This window comes from Kogia breviceps, chromosome 6, assembly GCF_026419965.1.
Source record: "Kogia breviceps isolate mKogBre1 chromosome 6, mKogBre1 haplotype 1, whole genome shotgun sequence".
Taxonomy (NCBI): Eukaryota; Metazoa; Chordata; class Mammalia; order Artiodactyla; family Physeteridae; genus Kogia; species Kogia breviceps.
Genome location: NC_081315.1, coordinates 70,765,703 through 70,792,042, shown reverse-complemented (window position 1 = coordinate 70,792,042; position 26,340 = coordinate 70,765,703). Strand labels below are relative to the sequence as shown.

At 34.8% G+C, this 26,340-nt stretch overlaps 2 protein-coding genes across 9 annotated transcripts in view; one reads left to right on the top strand and one right to left on the bottom strand.

The window, feature by feature from the left end:
• GNPDA2 (glucosamine-6-phosphate deaminase 2) overlaps positions 1-1,279 on the top strand; it is a 28,569-nt gene extending 27,290 nt beyond the window's left edge. For 2 of the 4 annotated variants that reach the window (XM_067036041.1, XM_067036040.1), the window contains one exon: positions 124-1,129. In XM_067036041.1, coding sequence (XP_066892142.1) covers positions 124-185 — 62 coding nt within the window. In that variant the 3' untranslated portion in view covers positions 186-1,129. Of the gene's footprint in view, positions 1-123 lie in introns of all 4 variants that reach the window. The other 2 variants (XM_059065900.2, XM_059065897.2) reach the window with 2 other exon arrangements.
• The window catches only part of GUF1 (GTP binding elongation factor GUF1), a 41,563-nt gene extending 15,460 nt beyond the window's left edge, over positions 1-26,103 (bottom strand). The window contains exons 1-17 of one of the 5 annotated variants that reach the window (XM_067036038.1): positions 25,701-26,103; positions 23,243-23,354; positions 22,944-23,092; positions 22,587-22,667; positions 21,604-21,681; positions 19,892-19,975; positions 16,453-16,517; positions 15,730-15,933; positions 13,891-14,030; positions 12,658-12,781; positions 12,175-12,307; positions 11,222-11,365; positions 10,145-10,278; positions 7,714-7,815; positions 6,514-6,633; positions 4,957-4,993; positions 121-1,642 (exon numbers count right to left, since the gene is read on the bottom strand). In XM_067036038.1, the coding sequence (XP_066892139.1) occupies positions 1,478-1,642; positions 4,957-4,993; positions 6,514-6,633; positions 7,714-7,815; positions 10,145-10,278; positions 11,222-11,365; positions 12,175-12,307; positions 12,658-12,781; positions 13,891-14,030; positions 15,730-15,933; positions 16,453-16,517; positions 19,892-19,975; positions 21,604-21,681; positions 22,587-22,667; positions 22,944-23,092; positions 23,243-23,354; positions 25,701-25,865 (2,037 nt within the window). In that variant the 5' untranslated portion in view covers positions 25,866-26,103 and the 3' untranslated portion in view covers positions 121-1,477. Of the gene's footprint in view, positions 1-120; positions 1,643-3,936; positions 4,129-4,956; positions 4,994-6,513; positions 6,634-7,713; positions 7,816-10,144; positions 10,279-11,221; positions 11,366-12,174; positions 12,308-12,657; positions 12,782-13,890; positions 14,031-15,729; positions 15,934-16,452; positions 16,518-19,891; positions 19,976-21,603; positions 21,682-22,586; positions 22,668-22,943; positions 23,093-23,242; positions 23,355-25,700 lie in introns of those variants that run through there. The other 4 variants (XM_059065893.2, XR_010841045.1, XM_067036039.1 and 1 more) reach the window with 4 other exon arrangements.
• Positions 26,104-26,340: the final 237 nt, after the last annotated feature.

Sequence of the window (26,340 nt, the reverse complement as noted above, 5' to 3'; positions counted from 1 at the left end):
TTAACTATTTTGTATTAGATGGGAGCCAGTATACTTGTATTTTAATATTAAATCTTTTGTTTTCTAAATGAGATATAGTTCAAAATCAGAAATACAATTAGAACTGTCCTTTTTTTCTTTAAGGTTTAATGCATGTGCACAATAAACTTGTGGATCCATTGTACAGTATGAAAGAAGCAAATTGAAGGAGACTGGATCAAAATTCTGCTTGAATGAACAGAACACTTTTATACATAGATGAATTTTCAGCTATGCAATATGATAAAACTTGGGGAATTTTTGAATATTGTCATTTTTGAAGTCTAATATCTGTATGTTAAACATTCCATATTTACAATGTATCCATTTTATACTAGGGTTTAGACATAACTGGCTCTCACAATTGACCAGCTAGTTGTTACAGAAGCCACAGTCACTCTATAACATAGCACAGAAATGAAATGTCTGCCTGTTTACAAATTTTAAGTCATTTTAAAGGTGAAAGTTCTGTACATAAAGTACCATTTATATGACTCCAGTGGCATTATTAGATTTTTATTTTTTAATCACAGGAAGACACTCCAAGCCTTTCAGGTATCAAACCACTATCATTGCAAGCCTTTACTTCCGGAATGCTATCTTTATATTCTCTCTGCACAAGCTTTCTGCACGTGGTTGCCTTAGTCATCTTCCTGCAGTAGCATGTGGACATCAAAAGTCCTGCTATATATTGTTGGTACAGAAAATTTGAAGAGACTGCAGTGCCTAAAAGTACAGTTTACGTCCTTTTGGAAAGTATGTGTAAGTGCATGTATTTTTGTGCACCACCTTCTGTAGCACTTTAAACAAATGTGCTCTTATTTTTATTTAATGACTTGGGTTCATGCACTTAATTTAAGTATTTTTGGCAATTAGGAGCTTTATACCTAGCAACACACTTAAGGAAATTTTTTTTGAAGAAAATTTTCTGATTATCATTAAACTTCATAAATGGTTAGCTTTATTCCTTACATATATATAATATCTAAAAGGATGAAATATAATATAAAATTACTGTAAACTATTTTAGACTGCCATAACTTGCATTATTAAATTGCAAATAAAAGTATATTGTTTTCTATCTTTAACTCAAATAAAGCTTATAATAAACAAAGTTATCTAAATTTTATTTCCAACAGTGAAATTGAACACATACATCTGAAAGATTCTAACATTTAACAGTAGCTATGAGCTTGTGTTTACTTTTTATTTGTTGTCATTATGCAATTAGATTTAAATTAAAAGACAATGTCTCTGCCTATAATTCTTAGTTCTGCTCCTTGGGGAGTAAAATATGCTTCCTTTTCTCTGCATATTTTGCTTTTTATAAGTCCACCTAGTATAGAAGCATCACTTACATACCTGCTTAATTGCCTACGTGACTAAAATGTATTTGCAGTTAAGTTCCTTAAAACATTTAAATAGCAAATTTAAAAATAAATAAAAATAAATAGGACTGTTAGGATAAAACATGCTGCTTTGGGCTTCCCTGGTGGCGCAGTGGTTGAGAATCCGCCTGCCGATGCAGGGGACACGGGTTCGTGCTCCGGTCTGGGAAGATCCCACATGCCGCGGGAGCGGCTGGGCCCGTGAGCCATGGCCGCTGAGCCTGTGCGTCCGGAGCCTGTGCTCCACAACGGGAGAGGCCACAACAGTGAGAGGTCCGTGTACCACAAAAACCAAAAAAAAAAAAAACATGCTGCTTTAATTCTAGATAATGAATTCTAATAGCCTTAAGTACTATAAATGGTTTTTGAACAGTAAGTGAAATCAGTATTATCTCCCAGTCCCACACTTGGTAATAAAGTATTGGTTAGTGCAAACTACCTTAGAAGGTCATATAGTTTAGTGAAAAAGCTAAAGATTGGTGCAGGGTTCAGCTGTTATTTCTGTGTTTTAAATGTGCTAGCTGAAACAGAGTCTAAAATCTTTCCATCACTGCCCTTTAAGTTCGAAGTCCATATACTCAAGGTCCACAGCAGACTGCTTACCTGCCACTTTAACTCCCTAACTCAGGAGCTAAGCTGCTGTTAAGCAAAAAACTAAGTTTATTGTAGGTATTTCCACAAGAGGCAATAAAGCATGGTAGCTAAGAACTGGGGTTTGGAGAAAGAAACCACTGTTTGAATCCCAGCTGTCAAGAACTGTGATGTTGTTGGACAATAGTAATACATAAGTCTGAGCTTCTTCCCCTGTGAAATGGGATGGTAATGGTGCCTGTACCTCCATTGCCATGTAGTTTGAATGAGGGAACTGTCTATAGAGCTCAGCACAGTGGCTGTCACATATTAAACTCAATAAATGGTGGCTATTCTAATACTAATAGTTTGTTATTTTAACATACATAAAAAAATCTTAGTAATATAAGGCCCTCTGGGGGATACACAACTCTCAATCATGTTTAGTAGAGTGGCCAGGGGAGACAACTTAAGAATATGCTAAAAAATCTGGAAAATACTTTTTGTACTACTATTACTACAAGTAAAATGCAAGAGGGAAGAGATATGGGAACATGTATAACTAATTCACTTTGTTGTAAAGCAGAAACTAACACACCATTGTAAAGCAATTATACTCCAATAAAGATGTTAAAAATATTTTTTAAAAAAAGAGGTTAAAGGGGAAAGAAAGTATCCAAACTGTAAGCATACTAATAAGACACAAATACTAAATAGTAGACACACCGTACATACTATGTGCCAGGTACCAACTTGTAACTCCCCTGGCAATAATGGTAGAACATCTTGTCTTAGAAATTACATTAAAATGCTTTTCTAGTTTCAAAAATACTGCCATTTTCTAAAATACTGATACTTTGGTCATGAGACCTCATAATTCATCTGTTCTACCAGAGCTAGAAGAAATAGGGAAGACAATTGATTAATTTATTTAACTAGGACTAAGCCACAGGTTATTTAACCTCCATACACAATTTTGGGTAAATCCCCACTATCTGAATTTATAATTATCTCATTAACAACCTTGTATAAAATTTATCACTGATAGTCTTATCCTTAGAATACATTAACCTCATTCAATTCATTCAAAGTAAAGGACAAAAATCAATGGCTAAATTATTTTTATCTTACTGTAATACAGTCTGCCCTCTGGTTTGTTTATTGACTGAGTAGACATGCTTTGAAAGTAAGACAACCGTTTACTGGCTATGTGACCTTAAGTAAGTTATTTACTCAGTCTCCTCAATTATGAAATCTGGGCAATAATTATTAAACTGTCATTAGTAACAGCTGCTGCTAATATCAAACATCTATCATTTTGCACAAATGCTTTATAATTCTCAGAATAAGACAGCCCCTATCATTTTAATTTATATGCATATGTAAACTGTCTAGTTTCAAAGTAATATTTGTAAAAATTTTATGAAAAACTAAAGCACATGTCTAGATGCTATGATATTTGAATATTTAACAGATTCATATATATCTAAATATATCCATCTAACAAGTTGATACTTAAGGTGATTATGAAAATATTTTATCTTGGGCTTGAAACTAGATAGAATCTCAAGTATGGGGCCTTTTAGTGTGAGTAAGGAATATGCTTGAAAAATTAAGATTCACTGAGCACTGACTAGGTGTCATGCAGTCTTCTGAATATTTTAAACATATTTCATTTAATGTTCACAGCCTATGGAGGTAAGTAATAGTATAATCCTGATTTTACTAAAGAGTATAGACAAAGAGAGGGTAATCTGGCCAACGTCACTTTGCCTAGTGAGTGATGGAACAGAAATTTGAAACCAGGCAATATGGCTTCAGAATCTGTGCTCTTATCCACCCATGACTCTCTTTCAAAGAAAAGCCAAGAGGTTATTTAAAACAAAACCTGGAAAGTAACAAGCAAATTTTACAATTTTCATTCTGTTGTGTTCAACATATTATAAATTACGAAGAAAAATTAAAAGATACACAATTTTTAATTTATGAAAATTCCTCATATTTTCCCACCAATTATTTATCAGATCTGTGTTTTCAGAACTTTTATAAAAGCATCTTTTGGAACTTCAACGTTGCCAACTTTCCTTAGTTTTTTCTTTCCTTCTGTTTGTCTCTTCAAAAGTTTCATTTTTCGGGTAATATCACCACCATACTGAAAAACATTTTTAAAAACTACAAGTCCAAATCACTCCACAGAAAAATAATCCTACAATTACCTGGAGACATCAATACAATTACAAAAACTTTACATTTATTATCCATGAAGTAGACACCTGCAAAGTGTCTGCCTAAGGGTAACTTCCAAAGTTACCTCCAAGCAGATCATAATTTTACTGTCTTCTCAAAAGAATGATAAAGGCTTTATTTATTTGTTTTTGGAAGGAGATGAAGATCCTGAAGGAAACCCAGTACAACATTATGCATGTCAAGGAAAAGTTATCCATCTCCTTACTGATTCAAAGGCTTGAAATTTTAGATTATATAGCTGTAGTCTAATACAAAGACTCACATAGGCTTAAATGTGTCAGTCCCTATGCTAAGGATTTAGAAAAAGCATTTATCATTTAATTCTCATAATAACTTTAATCTTTTTTTTAATAGACGAAACAGCAAACTTGGCAAAGTAATGCAGGAGAGATGGGTTTCAATTTCAGTTTCAACTCCCATTGTAAGACATAGTTATTATCTTCAAAATCTGTCCTTATAAATTAAAACAATAAAACATTATCCTGATCGTAACTGCTATAAAAATGTTCTTAGATAGCTGCACATAAGGAAAATTTTAGAAAGATGGGAAAATGTGATCAAAATGAGTATGCTATTATTAAAGTCAAGATGAAGTTTACCTATTTAAAAAGAAAATGTGGAGATTAAAGGATATTATAAAAACCAACAATGGAAACCAATGTATTTATACCCCCTCTGATTCTAAACTTATAAAATAGATATATTACAAAATAGAACACGTGTAGATACGTACGCATTTTGCCAAAACATTTTTCCTATAGGCTTTCACACTGTAAACGAGAAAGTTTTGTGTAAGTACATAACTTATACTATTTAAAAGTACTTATTTTCAAACAATCTCCCCTTTAGTAAAGATATTAACATCAGGTCATGGCTATATAAAATTGCTGTAAGCAAATAATTAGATAGCTTAAATGCTCTTGTATTTATTTTCATGTATTTGGAATAAAATAGAAAATTAATTCAACATGAATATCAACACAAACTTAGTTAAGAATAAAAAAAGGGGCTTCGCTGGTGGCGCAGTGGTTGAGAGTCCGCCTGCCGATGCAGGGGACACGGGTTCGTGCCCTGGTCCGGGAAGATCCCACATGCGGCGGACCGGCTGGGCCCGTGAGCCATGGCCGCTGAGCCTGCGTGTCCGGAGCCTATGCTCCGCAATGGGAGAGGCCACAACAGTGAGAGGCCCGCGTACAGCAAAAAAAAAAAAGAATAAAAAAAGGTCAAGGCTTGTGGGCAGTCTTGAAGAGGTCAAATTTAAGCATGGTGTGAGCTTGATTACAACAATTATAAAAGGTCATTTCCAGCTCAACCTAAAAATACTACTACTACTACCACTACCAAAAAAACTAAAATGGTTATTATCTCATTACTAACTCTACCGAATGTGGGTCGAGTGACTAGGAATATAAAGAACAATATATTTTATAAAACACATTTCAGGGAAAACAAAATAATTTTAATATAGTCATTTAAGCAACAATAAACTAATCTATTTCTATAATGTAACTGAGAAATGTGGAGGATCAAAATTTTAAAATAGCTCCACTTTTTTGTATTCCATAAGAAGATATAAAAGTCTTCTTTTTCTTTAAGGTATTCTCTACCTCAGCACATTTATGTTTGAATGATTATTTGCTAACTTTTAAATTGCATTTTCCTGGATGTTCCCTTATTATAAATAAACTTCACTCTGCTTAATCTCTGGGCAGTTATGAAACACAAAATAACTAAAGCAAAATGGTGTTAGGAAATGAAATTCACTGCAAATACAGGCTTACAATTTATCCCAAGACTACTGCAAACCCCTGAAGCCTAACATGATACCAGCATTCCTCTCTCACCTTTACAGTTTACAACCTGACTGGCTCCGAGGAAGTGATATTAAATGCTTCAAGTAAAAATCATAATTTAGTTTTGTCTTTTGGAAGAATTACCTCCAAAACCTTTTTAATTCCAGTTCCTATTAGTTTATAATCTACTTAAAGGGATAAACCCATAAAAAATTTACAGAAATTCATTAAGCATGAAATTCAGTGGGGTCACTGAATAAAATAAATGGAAATAAAACTCCTCACAGCATATATACTAATAACTAAATAATTATCACTCAGAAGTGTCATATAAGTAATTCGAAGTAACAGTTATCACTTCAGTAGAATTAAGAGATTAATGTTTCTGTAAGTAGGAATAAAGTTTAGGACAATGTTAAGTTTAATATTCTTTCATTTTCTATGTATATCACTGCTAAAACCAACCGGGGTTGGTTGAAAAATGAATTTCAACTCACGTTTCTCTTGCAATGATTTTGCTTCCAAGAGCAGCTTGAATTGCTATCTCAAACAGCTGCCTAGGAAGAGAATCCTTCAGACGTTCACATATGGCTTTGCCAGCAGAGTATGCTTTGTCTCTGAGATAGAAAAAATGCAGTTATTCACATATCCTCAATAAGAATATTTAAAGTAGCTTTCCAGTTAATATGCATAGTCAATGTAAAGGCTATTAAGGAGATACAAATGGAACTTGTTTAACATAAGCATCACTTAATCTCTGAATCATATATGACCTTTCTGATTCCAAAACTAACAATTACAGAAAATCTAGCAAAACATACATTAGAGAACAAAAACCATCCTTGATGGGCTTCCCTCACCCATAGAATACCACTGTAAAACATTCTAGAATGTTTGTTAAACATATACCCATCCTTGTAGTTATTTTTCTACGTACATATTTTTATTTGTTTTTTACAGTTTGTATCATAGTGTTTATGATATATTCTACCCTTTTTTACTTAATAGACATTTTTTACATCACCAAATATTACTCTACAATATAATTCTAATGGCTTAATAGATTATTATATGGGTGCCCCATAATTTATTTTAACCAATCCACTATTTCTTGAACATACAGGGGATTTCATTTTTCATTACTATAAAAGTTTTAATGAAAATAAAAAACTTTTTGTTCTCAATTCTAAATTTATCATAGTTTAGAAAACATTTTCGGGCTTCCCTGGTGGCACAGTGGTTGGGAGTCCGCCTGCCGATGCAGGGGACGCAGGTTTGTGACCCGGTCTGGGAGGCTCCCATGTGCTGCAGAGCGGCTGGGCCCGTGGGCCATGGCTGCTGGGCCTGCGCGTCCGGAGCCTGTGCTCCGCAGCGGGAGGGGCCATGGCAGTGAGAGGCCCGCATACCGCAAAAAAAAACAAAAAAAAAATTTCTTTTACTTTGTCTCATGTGGTAAGGGAAACATTTCTTTCCATGACACTACTATTTTTGGCTATTGTAATTCTGTTCTCCTTTTAACAGTTTGGAAAGAGAAGCAAGGAAAAAGAATGGAAGGAAAAACTAGTACATGGAAATTTAATTACCTTTAAGTTTTCAAAATGTAGCTGTCAAATAAAAATGAGCAACCAATAATTAAATGAAAACATATCAGAAAGTGGGTACTTTCACATGCTGTGATTAGTTTCTATTCAACTTACTTGTGTACAACAGTTACTAGCTCTTCTACAATATTTCCATTCAGTAGAATATCCATTTTTACAAGTTCTGCAGTCTGGTAGCCTGCATCTTCATAGTCAAAACTAACAAGGAAAAATGTCCAAGTCATAGATAAATACTATATTTCCCAAGAGATTACATTTTTTTTCTTTTCAACATATCTTTTTTCTACCTCCTGCCATATCCTTCCCAAAAGATCTAATAACTTTCAAACAAAATGTTACATATAAATTTCAGATGAATGGATCTACATGACCACGGTAAGGAACAAACTTCCTCATCTTTTTACATTTATGAAATTAGGTACAAAAATCAAGGGGAACATGCTCTACTGAAGGAAGGGGGAAAAACTGTGAAGCCAGGCTAGGAAAATGGATCACTGAAAGAAAATGTCACCTACCCAATGTTCCCTCCTAGCAGCTGGCTGGCTGTAGACAACAGTATATTCTAGCGAGTCATTCTCAGACTCATGAGTTGGGTTTCTTTTTAGTTTTCTATTACCAGTTAAATAAATGCTATGACAGTGCTAAGCAGCCATTAATAAATGAGACTTCTGGACTTCATATATGGCTCTTCCGTGTGAACCTTCACAGGGCTTTTTTGAGAATGAAATGAGTTAATACAAGTAAAGCACTTGAACAGCCTAGTACATAAAAAGTGTTAAGAATAGAACCTAGCTGAGCACAATAAGCATTTAGTGTCAACTATTTCTATTAACGATATGGTTGGTCAAAGCTTAAAGTGCTAATCACAACAGGTTTAACTTACAAAACTGATGTCTTCTGAGAAAGAAAATTTCAATTATGCTTTCATGTCTTTGCAATTATGGACGAGAACATGTGTATTCCTCCTGCCTTAATTTTAAAACAAAATGGTGCCTAGAGTTGCAAATGTTTGGCTTCGAAAGGTTTTCAGCAGGAAGGTCACTACGTGACACTAATACTCTCTAAAACCTGATTACTGTATAAAGTGTTGCCAAAATCCTTTCTTTTTTTCAACAAACATCATTAATCATGTACTATATAAAGGTACCATGTTAAGTACTATGCAGAATAAGAGGAGATAAGACATAGACTTAGTCCCTAGACTTTCCACCTTGTTTACAGCTTTATAATTTTCTATGCTCCAAAATCTTAGAATTTCAATTTTTTAGAATATGAAAAATTATCCACGTGAATTTTTGAACATAAGAATTACCTTAATTTTGGAAGCTGAAATTATTTTTACATAGTTCAAAATAAACCATGTTCTCTCACTTAATGTGAAATATATTTAATTTTCCAAGCTAAAAGATTTTTAAGACCACTTAACTCAGAAAGTGGTACCCAAATGCAAACTAGAATTTACAGACTTTTGTTAAAAGTGTTATAAAAACTTAGTAATCATTCTTTTAATTATAGTAATTGTTTAACAACTTGCTGCCTCAATTCAGTTTATTTTAAATTACATTGCTACTTATTTGCTCAAGCTCTTGTCTGAAAGAAGACATAGGAAAAAAATTCGGTGACGTATTAGAAAAAATAAATTCTCAATACAAATAAACAAAGAAAATTCCTTTGCATCATGAGTTATGCTGACTCTCTTCACTGAGAAGCTCATTTCACAAAGTAAACTTCCAGGTCACTGTAGCATGTTCTTCAAAACACTGGGATTTTTCTTTGAATGTTAATTTTAAGTATGAATGCACATTCATGCATGTTTTACAGATGTGAACATTCACTTTTCCATCAACTTCCCCATTATATTTTACATTTCCTTTATATCCTAGTATATGCTATCCAGTAACATAGGATTTTAGGACACTAAGGGCACATAGAGTTATTTGCCTTAACAAAAAATACTCCCACAATGCTATACTCTTCCTTCAGTTTTACCAGGCTGTTCCTCCATGTACTTTTATGGGATAAGATAATGGTTTTCATGATGCAGACCACTTATTCCTGAGAAGACCAAGTTATTGAAGCATTCACAAATACAGGGGCACACCTAGCATTTTTTACAGACTAAATATGTACTTCTATTTTCCAAATGTACACAGATGCTCCTAGGATTACATAACATACAAATACATTTTAAAAGTGTCACTGAGGTCATAGTAGCTTTTTCAAATTATTGTAATTTTTAATCAACATACAGGAGTACAACTCCTCTCATGAACAGGGCACTAAAATTTTTGCCATTAAGAGAGGAGTAATAGTTTGATGAATCAAAGAAATTCATTCTTCCATTAAGCAAATTACAAGTACTCTGTAACACCTTTAAAGTTGCTCCAAGCTTTTCTAACCTTACAGTGTGATTCTCAACCATCTTCAAGATCACTGAGATTAAATAAGTGGAGTATTAGTAAATACTTGCTGGTCAATATTTCAAAAAAAATTGTCCAAGTATCAGAGTTTCTCATTAAATTTTTACCTAGCATATCCAGAAGACAGAGATTTCAAAGAATCATAAAAATCCACCACAATTTCATTCAAAGGGAAGAGATATTTAAGCATTATTCTATTTTGATCAATATACATCATATTCTTCTGAACTGCTCTTCGAGCCTGAAAAGGGAATAAAAAATATTGAATGATAACCTATTCAAATAATGGTTTATTTAATGAATATAGAAAGATGTCAATTATCAACTTTAAAGAGTGGGCAAAATGAAGGAATATTTTCTTAATGATCTAGTAAAAACATCTGATCAATATTTATAATACAGGAAGAACCATTTCGTATCTCAATTACAATATATTTGCTACCAAAGCTTTTAATACTTTGTCTTTATCAAACTACTTTGTCTTTTTTAATTATACAGTATTTCATTTAACAATAAATCAAATTAGCTACAGATAAAGTCAAAGTTCTAATTTCTTATTTTACAAATAAAATAAATTTAGGCCCAGAGAAATTAAGTGACTAAAGTTAAATTTTTTTGTGACAAGACAATTAAAATTCAAGTCCACTAGTCATCATTTGAGAGTTATTTTCAATATATGTCAGAATATTTCAAATATGTACTTTTTAAGGACTATGCTTATATCAAATTTATGGATTAAATCATTTATTACAATGTGGCAAGAACTAAAGCAAACTGAGGAATACCTTCCAAACAAAGGTCTCTAAAGTATTATAATTATCTTTCAAATGATACTCAATTTCAAATACTCAAAAAGGCGAAAGGAAATTATACTTTTATCTACTCAAGTTAAAAGGGCATCAAATTCCTTTCCTTTAGGCTAAAATATCAATTCAATAAACTAACACAGATGATCAAAAATTCTGGCTCTATTTTCTTATTTAAAAATCAAAATACTGTAATTATATATATGTATATCTACATGTATAAATAGGTAAAATATATAAAGATATAGATCTTTATGAAAATTTATTTTGTTAAATTCAATGTGCACTGCCTAGAGAAACAATTCAAAACCTAAGCTGGGTACCACTGTTTGAAAAGACGAAAGTTTACTTTTGTATCAAACAGTATTACATTTATACCTGGCAAAGCATTATTATTTTTCCAGTATATTCATCTGGTGTGATAATGGTGCCCAAAACAATCGGCTCCAAATATTCTGATACTTTTGACTTATCAGGGAATTGTGCAGGATTGATGATTGTAATTTCCTTTTCTCTGTATTCCTAAAAATAAAAATTACCAATAGTTAAAAAGAAATCTTAATAATTACAATGTTTTTAAATTTGTTATTTATAATATGTATTAGAATTTACTGTTATTGAATGTGTTGGAATAAGAACAAAAGAATTCTTAAAGGTTAGAATATTATCTTAACACACTTTAGATGAAAAACTCTCCAACTGTAATCTTTAACATTAATAACCATCATTAATATATTCTGGTTATTGACATTTACTAAACACATTGTATACACCACTTAGAAAAATATGATGGAAAAATACATTTTAATCTGCCCCTTATAAGGCACTGTAAGTGGTTTCCCAAGTTAATTTTGTTGGAAAATATTTACAGATGCCAAAGTTAATATTTGTTTAAAATGAATAGATTGCCACTTAGATTGAATACAATATTGTCTCTACTGTTAACTTGAAATCTAAAATTTCCTACAACCATGTAGGAGAGAATGCTTTACTTTTCATAAGATGTATTACTTACGACCAAAATTATACTCTTAATCTTTGTGCTGAATTTAGAACAGTATTTTCAGAACTAACTCTACTTTTTACCCTTAGTAACAGACTAGTATTGTGGAGGTTTTATCAGGTTAAGAAAAATACTGCATAAGTTAGTTCTCAAGTAACTTCTCCATCATAAGGTAATTCAACTTTTATTACTATTAATCAAGAAATATTTAGTTTTAATAGCTATTCAGCTACTGGTATACTAAAATATTTCTCTTGTATTCTGCACACACATACACACACAAATACATTTATTGAGTTTTCCTTTGTATGCTGACTCACAACAGTACCTTTATCAATTTAGCTGATGAAAGAACAGCTTTATATGGAACAGTAGGGGTTGTCAAAATAACAGAAGCATTATATTCTTGCTCAAGTCGCTGGTTGAAAACTTCCATATGCAAAAGTCCAAGAAATCCTAACCTGGGGGAGAAAAAGCCAAACTCCAAAATGTTTATGTCCCATGGGCTGTATTTTCTTTGATGAATATACTGCTACTTTGTGGGTGAGAAGTGGAATCAAGAGAGTCATTCAATCTATCACATCATAGTTAAATGCTAACATAAATTCATTAAATAAGAGAAAATCTTCCATTGGTAAAATAGCTTTAAAACTTACCCACAGAATATGAATCCACAGTGAGAAATAGGCAGACATTGTTTAGTTCATTTTACACTAATATTAACTTATCTTCAGAAATGTTAAAGAGCAATAAACCATTTAAACTTTATTTTTCAATAAAAATGGAACACTACAACATAAATGAATCTTACCTCCAGCCAGCACCTAGGGCAAGGCTACTATCCCGATGAACTGTCACACTGGAATCATTTAGAGTCAGTTTTTCTACAGCACTCTTCAGGTTATTATATTCAGATTGGTCTACAGGGTACATTCCTGGGGACACAATGATTTCTAATGATCACATGTGAAACGCTGCCCAGAAAAGCTAATATGCGCTTCTGCCAAGTTCAAAATTAATCGCTTAGCTTTTAAATTACTTTCTGTATTTCGCTGACCAAGATACTGGTTTGCCAAGAAAACTATAAATATTAAGTTAAATTGGCTTCAAAGTATTTTGCGAGTTTCATAAACTCTGAAGTTACCACTAGATTCACACTCAAAGTGATGTTTTTGCTTTTGCAAAAAATACAGAGAAAACAAAAAAGAACCATGGGAATTAAGCCTATTAGTAAAATACATTGTGTTTATTTTAAGAAACAAAAGTGCAAGACATCCACAACCACAAATGAAATTCCATTAGCAGATAAAAAGCAGAGGTAGAAATGAAAACAAGAGCTACTGATTCATCAGATTCTCTTTCACCTCAAACCCAAGTCCTCACCTCTTCAGTTCTTCAAAATCCACATGACTGATTTTGTCTTAACATGGGCAGGGAGAGTTAAACAACATTTATAATTCCCAATGAGAGATACAAAAGGGAGAAAACAAGGACTGGATACCCAGTACAGAGTAACGAGATGACCTTCAATCAGGTCTTCCTTTTTCAAATGTATGCAGAAATAAAGAGGTTCTGAAGTTATGCATACATGAGGTGACACTCTTCTCTGCCATGTCTACACCAGTATAATACAGTATTAAAGAAAGGCCAGCTAAGGGGAAGGCACTCAGTAAATGTCCACTGATAATTAGTAATAAAAACATCCTAATTAGAAAAGTATTTCAAATATAATGACCTGCTCTCTAGTGAAATAAGAAGGAAGTTCATATTACTGTGCTCTTCCAATATATCAGAGGGCTTGCTTAAAAGGTTAATATTTAAGAAGTCCTAAAAAATATTTAGGAAATTATCTCCCACATAAAGTTTCACCATACATATGCAATTAACTGCTATGTAAATAGCACACCCACAAAAAAAAAATTAAGAAAAACAGAGCAACTGTTATTCTAACAGGAATTAGCTATTTAAAATGAGTATTTCTAATAATTTTTATTTCAATTTAGAGTAAACTGGCCCTTATCCTTTGAATATGTGCGCTCCTCACCTGCAAATACCATTGGCTTCGCTGATTTAAACCCAGGCAAGGGTTCCACTGGTCGCTTATGTAAATATAATGTATCTCCTATTTGTGCTTCAGTAACATCTTTCATCCCAGCAATCAGATAGCCCACCTGTCCTGCATATCTAAATAAAATTATTATATGGAAATATTTACTGTTTTAATGTTTCATGTGCACACTCACAATTAGCTCTACTATTCTAGGAAATGATCACACTTTCCAAACAAAACCTCATCAAACTGAAACTAAGTGCTACATATCAATTCTCAACTCTAAGAATCGTCAGCAAAAGAACATCCCATGCCTTACAATCCATTACCAAGGACCTCTGCAATACAATAAGCCTAGGGACCTTCTTAATGACTCTGCCCACCTCTGCATATTAAACAACAGTGAAACTGAGAAATGCAGAAACATAAAACACTCCTTGTAATATTTGTTTTATTAGTGAATTATATTACAAATGTCCTTTAAAAATGAAAAGAACAATTTTAACCAAGCAAAAAAATGTGAACTCTCAACAATTCCGATTATCTGTTTGATGTGCCTCTTGCAGGAAAAGAGCAAATCCAAGATTTCAGAATTGTAGCTTTTTTTTTTTTTAAAGCAAACTTCCTAAATGATAATTTCCATTTAGGATGAGGTACAAAAATCTTTACTAAAGATGTAGTAATTGTCAATATATATGCGACACAATATAGACAGACTTTGCATAGCACAGGGAATTATAGCCATTATATTGCAATAACCCTTAATGTATAATCTATAAAAATACTGAACCATAATGCTGTACGCCTGAAACTAATATAATACTGTAAATCAACTATACTTAAATAAGAATACAGACACATTTTAGAAATATTTGAGTAAAATTACAATAGACTTTCAATTACATAAAAAAATGACAAAATAGTGCAGTTTTAGACATACAACATTAAACTATCAAGTGTGACCTATATAGTCACCTGGTTCATATCTTGAATGTGACAAATGATGAAACAAACACCTTAGAAAACTATGTGCCCAAGGTAATCTATCTTAGTATCTGGGGTACTGATGGAATAGGCACTCAATAAATATTTGTTTCATAAGTGAACTCAGAACTCAGTTTTATAATGTACACTACCTTGCTAACCTCACACTCCATAAATTCTTGTTAATCAAAGTTTTACCATGAATTCCACACTAGAGAAAACAATTATAGAATTTTCTTCACTATTTTATGTTGAAAAATCTAATTACAAAAAAATTAAATGTCCAAAATTGATACCCGGGGCTTCCCTGGTTGCGCAGTGGTTGAGAGTCCGCCTGCCGATGCAGGGGTCGTGGGTTCGTGCCCCGGTCCGGGAAGATCCCATGTGCTGTGGAGCGGTTGGGCCCGTGAGCCATGGCCGCTGAGCCTGCGCGTCCGGAGCCTGTGCCCCACAACGGGAGAGGCCACAACAGTGAGAGGCCCGCGTACCGCAAAAAATAAAAAAAATAAAAAATAAACAATTGATACCCAGTATGGATATGGATATGGATGAGAGAACTATCTCTATCACTGTCTCATCAAGTACATCAAGGTAGGACCCAGTCTGCAACCAGAATATAAAATTAGTTGTGGCTAGTCAAAAGGAATTTAAAAAAATACATGAAATTCCTACTGTCCCTCACACGAGATTCTTTTTGAAAGAGGATTCACTATGTAGTTGCATTCAATAATCAGGTTTTGTTTTTTTTCTAAGTTACCAAATTGGGATCATTCTAAGCGCACCAAGTTAAGAAAGGCTGTGACAGAAACACATACAAGTGTCTTTTAATTACTAATGCAGATTACTTACAGTTTGTGAGTTGGCTGCTCATTAGGATTCAGAACTCCTACTTCGTTAACTTCATATGTCTTTTGAGTATGTGCAGATACAATTTTATCTCCTTTGGAAACCACTCCATCAAATAATGCTACATTGGCAATCACACCCCTATACTGGTCAAAGGTTGAGTCAAATACCAAAGCTCTCAAGGGATTTTTGCGATGCACTTTAGGACTATTAAAAATAAGTAAAGAACAAACACTAATAAATTAAAATTAAATAATGAATAAATTAAAATCTTAATATAATGCCTTTTTAACTCAAATATTATGCTTAATTTATTCTAGTACTTGAGAAAGGTTGATTAACTGACAGCCAAAATAAAAGGAACTTTCTATAAGGTATAATGCCTATATTAGTTTTAATTTGACCTCAAGTTTTAAATACATTTTAAACGACTGTTTTTAAATTACTTATGAAACTGATGAAATATATTTGTTCAGGATTAAGAAAAAGACAATAATTACCAATGTATTCAAGTCTATTGCAATAATTGTTAAGAGATCCCTATCATCCTTTTTTCTTTTATTTCTCTATACTGTATTTGCCTTCTATATATTACTAAAAATAAATTTAAAATTTATTCTCACTGACTGCAAAGAGTACATTTGCCACAGCTACTAAGCTAAAATAGATCAAATTGATGGAACTTGTACTGTTAAACAAATAATATAAAAAGAGCAAAATACATACGGGGGTATTCTTTTGATGACTGCCTGAAGAACATTTTCAACATTTGTTCCAAGTTTAGCAGAAATCTAAAAATATGTATGTGAAACAAACACTGAAAAAGTTAAGACTTCACTTTTCTATCCTTGTGACTGAGCTTTATAATTAGAAGGGAAAAAGAACTTTAAAAGTTATCAATTTGCTTGAAGAACTTGGTAAAAGTAAGCACAAAGCATATAACATATCAACAACTGCCCTTCCATTACAGTTAGGTGATTCTGTGGTATTAAATTACAAAAGCATTCTGATTATGGTATTGCAAGAACAGTAGACTAAGAGTTCAAAAAAATCTGGGTTATAATCATCACTCCACATGTAATAAATGACTTCAAACAATACACATTTTTTAAGCTTCAAATTCTTCATCTGATAAATGAACTGATTATTCATATTTTACCTAAACCTCAAGGTTGCTGTGTGAATAAACAATATATGCGGATATCATACAGGTAACTGTAGGGCATATTATTACTATTGTTCTCACACTGAAAATACAGGCCAAAAGACTCAAAACACATGTGCATCTGACTCACCTTTGTCATTACCAGTAACTGAACTATCTCTGAAATCTTTATTTCAAACCCAATTCCATGAATACTTCCTCTTACCATTTAAAGTCCCTCTAGATCAGAGTTTCTCAACTTGACACTAAGGACATTTTGGGCTGGATAATTCTTTGTTTGGGGGGCTGTTCTATGAACTGTAAGATAAGCTTAACAGTATCCATGGATTCTCATCTACCCACAAGATGCCAGTAGCATCCATCCCCCAGTGTGACAACAAAAAAGGACTTCAGGCATTGCCAAAGGTTTCCTAGGGGCAAAACTACCCCCTAATGAGAACCACTGCTTTAGACTCTAGTACATTCTTTGCAACAATCCTTTAAGATCACAACCTCTAATCCACTGAATAGGCTACTTTTTTTTTCATTATCCATTCAGCCCCCTGCCTCTTTTCCCAGCTGAGACTCCAAGGGTCCACTGTTTGTCATCACTCTGTTTAACTACTTTTTATTCTCTATCATAAGCAGTTGGTAAAACCTCAACTGTGACTGCATCCAACTATGTGCCTTTTCTATGCCTATAATCAGAGCAGCTTAACATTGCTGGAGAAAAGTCAAGTAACTGGTCTGGTTGTTACTTCATGACCACAGTGTAAGTTCATGACCACAGATCTCAATGTTCAGTTAACATTTCCTGGTAGTCCCAGGACACATCCCTTACTAAATTCACATTGTCGCTCATTAAGATAATTCACACCACCTTACTTTTCAATCTACACATTTTCCCTATGGCCAATTCACTCTCAGATACGTTTGCCTCTTACTTCATTTAAGGAAACAGAAAACATCAAAAACTCCTTTACCCAAACATACAGATCCATCTGCACCTGTATACACAACCTCTTTGCCTTCTCTCTTGTTACAATCTGTATTCTCACCTCTCTGAAAACTCAATCCTTGAATCCACCTCTTCTGAATCCTACTCTCTAATCCTTCTCAAATTCTTACTCAAAACCCCCTACAAATTGATAATAATGTAGTCTGGCTTCTAGGACCTCTTTTTCTACCTACACTTCCTCCCTAGTAAATGGCATCCATTTCCATGGCCTCAATACTATATACATGCTAAATACTCTTAAATATCTTCGACTCAGCCCTCTCCACAAATGCCAGAATTGTAGATTTATGCAATATCTCTACTTGGACGTCTAATAGACATTTAAAACCCACTATGTCCAAAACAGAGCTTTTCATTTTCCCAGTATGTCTGTTCCTCCCCGAGTCCTCTCCATATTAATAAATACCAGTATTCAACCAGTTGCTCAAATCCAAACCCTCCATGATTCTTTATTTCACTTCCTTACACATACCACACCAGCAAAATCTACTGTATCCACAAAATACACATAAAATTTGCCCACTTCTTCAACATCAGCAGCACACTTAGCCACCACCATTTTGCACCTGGACTACTACTACAAGCTGGTTTCCCCGTATTTCCTCTTACCCTTTTTTAATCCATTCTCTATAAGGCAACCTGAATGATCAGCTTATTTTCCTCTCTTGCTTTAAAATTCTTTCATTATCTTAAAAATTTTAAACCCTTTAGCACAGCAAGAGTCCCAGAATGACTTGATTCCCGCCTAAACTACAAAGCCGTTTCATCTAATTTGCCTTCTTTCTGTTCCTTAAACATGCCAAACCTTGCCAAACATGCCAAGCCTTTACACTTGCTCCTTCCTCTTCCAGAAGTACATTTCTCCCAACTCTTCATTTCTTCAAGTCTCAGTTCGTCAGAGAAGAATTCCCTAAGTTACCCTGCATCACAGCTCCTCTCTGAGAAAAAGACTTTTTTCATTGTTAAGTATGGTAATTCCACCTGGAACAATACACTCTGTTAATGTATTTTCTTGATAACATATGTCTCATTCAATAATTACTATACTTACTTCTCTTTTTACTTATTCAATGAGTGCCTCCCCAAGCAGAATATAAACACGAGACAGAGGTCTTGCCCATACTGTTCACTGCTGTTGTCCTTAGCTGGCACACACCAAATTAAGTATATGAATGAATTTTGTAAAGATTTTTTAAAACCTGAACAGTTAATTATACTTCAATATAACATAATCCAAGTCATGATACCATAATTTCAAAACTGCCTTACAATGAGGTCCCTCTTCATAATAAAAACCATTAAATTCTACATACATATCCAAGAAAAAAAATTATTGCTTTATCTAGTTATTACCAAGTTTATATAATCATCCAATGTGTTAAAATTAAAAAGCAAACCAAAAAAAACCCACTTCATCTGCTGAAACTTGCTTTTTCAAAACTCAAACAAGATTGAAAGTGGAAGCTAAACATATTACCGCACTGACAGACTTACTTAAACACAAGCATGTAGCACAGCACAGTTCAGCAATGACTATTTAACACCCAAAGCACCATTTAAAAGGTAAATTTAAAAATTCAAATTTAAAATAGTATCAACTTTGATATAAATAAAATCTATTTCCAAGAATTATATGTACATATGCCTTGAAATTAGTCTGACCCTGCTCTTCAAAGAGAATATTTCCATAGAGGCAAAATGGCATACAAGAAACAATACTATAAAGAGTTGCAGGAGGCCTACATTTTAGTCCTGGCCCATTAGCTAACTACATCTATAACCTTAAGAAAGTGATAAAATCCTTGACTCTTAGTCCTTTCAACTGTAACATAAGAGTAATTTCTATCTGTCCTAACCATATAATAGGGATTTTTGGCAAAGATCAAATGAAATATCAGTAAAAAGAACTTTGTAGAACTGTAAGATAATAATATACTTAGGCCAACTACCTGAGATTTTTGAAAGTAAAACCAAGTATTCTAAAAAAAAAAAAAGTATTTTACCTTAATACATTCATCACTTGGCATATCAAACACCTTTTCAATTTGTTTTTCAACCCTTTCAGGATCAGCATTCTTCAGATCTATCTTAAAAAAAAATTCATTATGTCTTAATATAATTAAATTAAAATGTATTATATATTAGTGGTATTTGGAGATAGATAAAAGCATACCTGCTTTTAAACTAACTGACCCCTTTATGATTTTATTTTCAAAAGTATTAAATAAGAATAATCTAGAAAAAGGCAATATAATTTTAACAAGCATGGCCACTGAAAATAGGCAGACAGCAGAGCAAGTGTGAAACTGAGGCAGTTAGCTATTCAAGGCAGAAGGGTTCGATAACACCATGTAAACCGATTTTATAAGTTAGATATAACTTATAACAACAAACTGTCTTACCTATAAGCAACCTTGCTTCTTTTAAACCTAACTTCAATATCAAAAAATAAAACTGAATGCCATGCAGATTTTTAATTAAGACTTAATTTATTAATTTTAAAATATAAAAGTTAAGCTTTATCAACAGTGCTCATTTTAGCACTTAAATGTTAAGGGTCCTGTGTTACATTGTTTCATCCTAGTTCATAAGGTCCTTTTCTTTTCCTTTATATAGTTTAGTCCAACACACTATTGTGCCTGTCCTGCCCTTTACTACAGAAAGAGCCCCCCATTACTCCATGTAATTCAGGGAGACTATCTTCTCAACTACATGGCAGGGTATAGGAGTTTGAGTTGCAATTTTATCATATGCAATTCAAAGAAATAAACCACACCAATACACAACTGACCCTTGAATAACAAGAGTTTCAACCGCACAGGTCCACTTGTTTGCAGATTTTTTTTCAATAAATATGTAAAAATACACTTGTAGAACATCATGTGCAAGACTTGTATTACGTGGATAGCCTATCCCTAGCAAAGGCATAAGATGAGTGATATTTAACATAAAATTAATAATGTGTTGGTTTTCTTACTGTTTTATAACTTTGTTTTCAAAGAATTACATTACCGTACAGTATGCCTCTCATAACTGGAGAAACTGCATATCAGCCTATAATTATATATAAGCATATTTTTTTAAATGTAGCAATGTTTCCAATACTGCTATGAATGTGACTATAATACGCATGCCATAAAAACTTTATAAGGATTCATTCATTTGTGTATATGCTAGGATTCCATGAAGCAATCACATACAGTATCATACCATAAAGCAATCATATTTCTGCTTCATCATTATCAATGTGTGATTCATTATACCTGCAAATAAATATGAAGTTCTTTTTCATATTATGTTTTAAGTTTTTGATGTCTAGTGTCAGTAATTCATATAACATCTACAGTGTTTTGTATCACCTAAGACAATATTGATGTAAGTACTGAGAGATGATTCACCTTATAAACAGATGACATAAACTTAGGGTATTGATAAATAGAATACTGTAAATGTATTTTCTCCTCCTTATGATTTTCTTAGCATTTTATTTTCTCTAGCTTACTTTATTGTAAGACTATAGTATACAATACATATAACATACAAAGTATGCATTAAGAGACTGTTTAAGCTACTGGTAAGGCTTCAGTCAAGAGTAGGCCATTAGTAGTTAAGTTTGTGGGGAGTCAAAAGTTACAAGGAGATTTTTGACTTTTCTTTTCCTTTATATAGTTTACAAAGTAAAATAATAAATAGCACTGTTGTGCTAACAAATTACCTTGTTTATAACTGGAATTACCGATAGCTGTGCTTCAAAAGCAAGAAAGAAGTTTGCTACAGTTTGGGCTTGAATACCCTGGAAATACCAAGACACAAGACACTAAGATGATCATTCCACCATTTATGGCAAAAGTTGTAATTCAAGACCATTCCACACATCCTCATCAAAAACAAAGGTACAAGGCAAACTGTGGTATCTATACTTCCATGCATCTGGATCATTCCCTGTGAAAATTCCTTTCAGTTCAGGAAATGTTTTTTAGAGGGCACTGTATTAGGCTTTGGAGATAAAGCAGTAAAACACAGATCCTTAAGGACCTCTAAGCCTCCCACAGGACTCTTGTGACACATTTTGTAAAGCCCAGTATACATATGTAAGGTAGAGATTGACTCTCCCTGATAGGCTCAGGGAAGATTTAACACAACAACAAAAATAGCTTTGGGTTTTGAATGAAGAGTCTGTGAGAAACTAAAATATATCAAAAGCTTACTTTAAATAGTATATCATAGCTCTTATATTCTCATCTCAATATGTTTTTAATGGTTATATTTATACCAGAGAACTTGGTAATGTTATTGACATGTTTCTTTAAACCAAGCACTTTCCAAATTATTACCTTAAAAACACCCAAAATGACCTCAAAAATAAAGATTTATTTTCAAGTTCTGCTAAAAAATTGAAACCTTAGGTTAAGAACTGCTTAAAATTGAGGTTTTTTTAGTAGGATGTATATATAACATGACATACTTCAAAAATCTCTTTAACAATTCCTCTTAACATTTTTAAAAGGATGAACTAGTCAACATCACAGACAACTTTAGTGTAATAAAACTTCAAATTAACAGGACCAAAACATAACTTTAAGTAATAAAATAAATCTTATTTTTTCAAACACAAAAATTCTATTTCCCAAAGCATTTTAAGGAAAACCCTGGAACAACCAAGTAGCATATCACGTGATATAAAATTAAAGTACCTACCTCATTTGCATCCACCACAAGTAAAACACCCTGGCAAGCTGAGAGTGACCTGGATACTTCATAACTAAAATCAACGTGGCCCTGAGAAACAAAAAATATTAATGCCTCTAAATGTTAGAGTTTAAGTGTTTCTTAGGGAGGGGCACTAGGATAAATCTATTGACTCCACTGGATAAAAAGTTAATAGGTTTCTGTTTTAGCCTGTGCTTGTGAAACAACTTACACTAACGTAAGAACACTGAGAAAACAAAAAGCAAAGTGAGGTGTTTAATGTTCAAAAACTGAAAAAAGGATTTGTTTGCAGTATTAATACAAGGCTGACTTTAACAACAGAGAAAAAATGGATATTAAATGTACCGGTGTATCGATGAGATTTAAAAGGTACTGCTTTCCTTCATAATCATAGAAGAGAGACGCTGTCTGTGCTTTAACAGTGATTCCTCTTTCTCGTTCCACTTGCAATTTATCAAGAACTTGTTTATTATTTTTTGTTTTATCAATTGCCCCTATAAATAGAAATGTTTATTGATATTTCTATGAGCTTTTAAAAAGAGACAATACTGCATATACAATTAAAAGCAAACTTTTAAAAAGCATGGTAAAATTGTCAATTATCCATTGCCATTAATTAGGTATGGAATATAAAATGAAAATACCTGTTAGTTCCAGGAGCCTGTCGGCTAAAGTACTTTTGCCATGATCCACATGTGCAATGATACTGAAATTTCTAGTGTTTTCAACAGGGAATCTAGACATATCAATTGTTTCCTAGAAAGAGGAGAGACATATTACATTTATGAGTATAAATTGTGCACAATATGAAACAAGTATACTAAATTAAAGAATGTTCTTTTAGTCTTCTTAGAACAATTTCATTTATAGCATTTATATTGTTTATATTATTCCTCTTACAGTAAAGAGACGTATGGCTAAAGTCATATTACAAGCAATGGATTACAACAGGACCATCAAAAACATTGGTTTCACTGTCAAAGATGACCATATAGCTAAATAAAAGTCTCTTATAATATGTCCATCACTCGAGGGCCAATGAGGAACTGCATGTATTTTCATAAATGGAGAACACAAGATATGTAGAACTCCTCTACAGCCTTAGAGCAGTGGTCCCCAACCTTTTTCGCACCAGGGACCGGTTTCATGGAAGACAATTGTTCCATGCATCGGGGGCAGGGGGAGGTTCAGGCGGCCATGCGAGTGATGGGGAGCGATGCGGGGCGGCAGATGAAGCTTCCCCACGCTGGCCCTCACCTCCTGCTGTGCGGCCCGGTTCCTAACAGGCCTCAGACCAATGCTACCACTGCCTTGGAGCACCTGGTCTAACAAAATCTCTTGAAACAAAAAAGCTAGAGAAGCTGAAAGAATAAAAGGAAAAGTTTTCGCCCCCATCACATATTTAATCAACAGTCTACTTAAAAATCTGTGCTCCTAGTAGAGCCTTCAAAAGTTTAATTTAGGGCTTCCCTGGTGGCGCAGTGGTTGAGAATCCGCCTGCCGATGCAGGAGACACGGGTTCGTGCCCCGGTCTGGGAAGATCCCACATGCCGCGGAGCGGCTGTGAGCCATGGCCGCTGAGCCTGCGCGTCCGGAGCCTGTGCTCCGCAACGGGAGAGGCCACAGCAGTGAGGCCCACGTACCACAAAAAAGTTTAATTTAGATGATTTTGTTATTTGACAACTTGCTTGGAGAGAGAGAAGGAAAAAAAAAATCACATCAGGGAAAAAAGCCTCTTATTTATCACTTTAATTCTTAAAATATTTTGAAAAGTTAACTTCTGATTTTTAGTTGCATACACCTTTACTGTTTTACTGAGGCTCACTGCAAATTGCTAAAAACTGGTATTTAAGTAGATACGTCAGTTTTTTGTACTCAAAACATTTCATTTTTCCAATCAAATTTTTATCTCCTACCCAGCAAAAAAAAAAGTGAAATTACAATTACATACACAACTCTCATGAGCTTAAGTTTCCTTTTTTTATAAGTGCTCCAATACAAGGCGCACAATAAGAGTGCAACTACACCTGAAAGAAATTCTGCAAAAAAACAACCGGATTTGTTTGCCCCGTGGATTTCCCCCCTCACCATTCAATTCAAAAGCTACACAATGCTGCACCATTTTTAAGATCTGGGAATTGCAACATAAATCCATTTTACATTCCACAGGCATCTTAGAAAAGGGTAAAAGCAAATAATTATAGTCTTTTTTATCCGCAGTTACTCATAACTTGCATTCACTTTACTGCCTAAACTGTATCTCTTCACAGTTATCAGACAACATAGTTTTTTTTGTTTGTTTGTTTGTTTTTTTGCGGTATGCGGGCCTCTCACTGTTGTGGCCTCTCCCGTTGCGGAGCACAGTCTCCGGACACGCAGGCCTAGCGGCCATGGCTCACGGGCTTAGTTGCTCCGCGGCACGTGGGATCTTCCCGGACCAGGGCACGAACCCGTGTCTCCTGCATCGGCAGGCGGATTCTCAACCACTGCGCCACCAGGGAAGCCCCAGACAACATAGTTTTTAGAGTCGTTGAAGCCCCACCTCCTCCAGCCACAGGAATAGAGTCCGAACCGCACAAGCCTGCTCCGGCTGAGGCTAAACGAAATAATAAAACAAACAGAAGCTAAGGCATACCCAGCACTCCTTACAGTCTAGGTACTGGGCTAAAAGGTCTGTGCCTTACACCGTGCAAGCCTCACAAACAGCCACTCGTTGTTTTATGAGCATCTCATTCAACAACGGAAGAAACAGTCACAGAAAGGTCAGGTAACTTGCCCAAGTCCCATGGCTAAAAAGTTGCACGAAAAAGGAACAAGCAGCTTCCCCAGTAGGCTTTTAAAATTAAATACATGCTGAGACCAGCACTTCGCATAAACAATAAAAGAGTTCTGATATCACCAATGAGGAAAGTTAGGGCGTGACTTGCCCAAGGTCACGCTGGTGAGCAACGGAGTCAGAAACCCGAGCGGAGCCCGCGCCCTTCACGGAAGCGCAGCCTGCGTTCACAGGTAGCCCTAGGAAGGCCGAAACATTCCCCAATTCGGCAGGAGCCCCCTCCCAAGTTTTAAAACTTGACTGACGAGAAACTCAGGGGCGCTCACCTTGCGGTCCGCGGAGCTGTACCTCCTGTCCGGAGCCTTGGACTCGGCTGCAGCTCCCCGGGTCGGCGCAGGGCGAGGCCCGGGCAGCCCCCGACGCGCCGCCCGAGTGGCCCAAGCCGCGAGCGCGCGTCTGCGCCAGCAGCCCTGACCCGCAAGCGTCCACATCCCCCCGCGCGACAGAATCGTCAGGAGAGTGTCCCGAGACGCGACGGCGCCATCACCCCCGGCTCCGTTTCCTCCAAGACGCCCCCGCTAGGAGCTGACAGACAGAATTTAAACACGCTTTCGGAAGCAGGGAGGGAGACTTAACCTGGGAACCACCGCCCAACTAGCGGCCCCGGGAGGACGCCCAAGACGCTCGGCGACTCGCTGACGTCTGGACGTCGCATGACGTCTTGACGTCAGCGTGCCTCCGCGCGGAGTTGTAAGGAAGTCACGTGAGGGAAGCTCTCGTGAGCAGTGTGAGCAGTGCTGTTAGCGAAACCTTGGGGGTTAACCTACCCAGTGGCAAAGTACGAGAGTAACTTTTAAAATCTGGAAGCTGAGGTGTATTCTCCATGTTGTCTGCGGTATCACTAGTATTGAAGTGCATCCGAATGGAAACGGGCAGTAAAATTTATTTCAATAATGTATCCTAGGA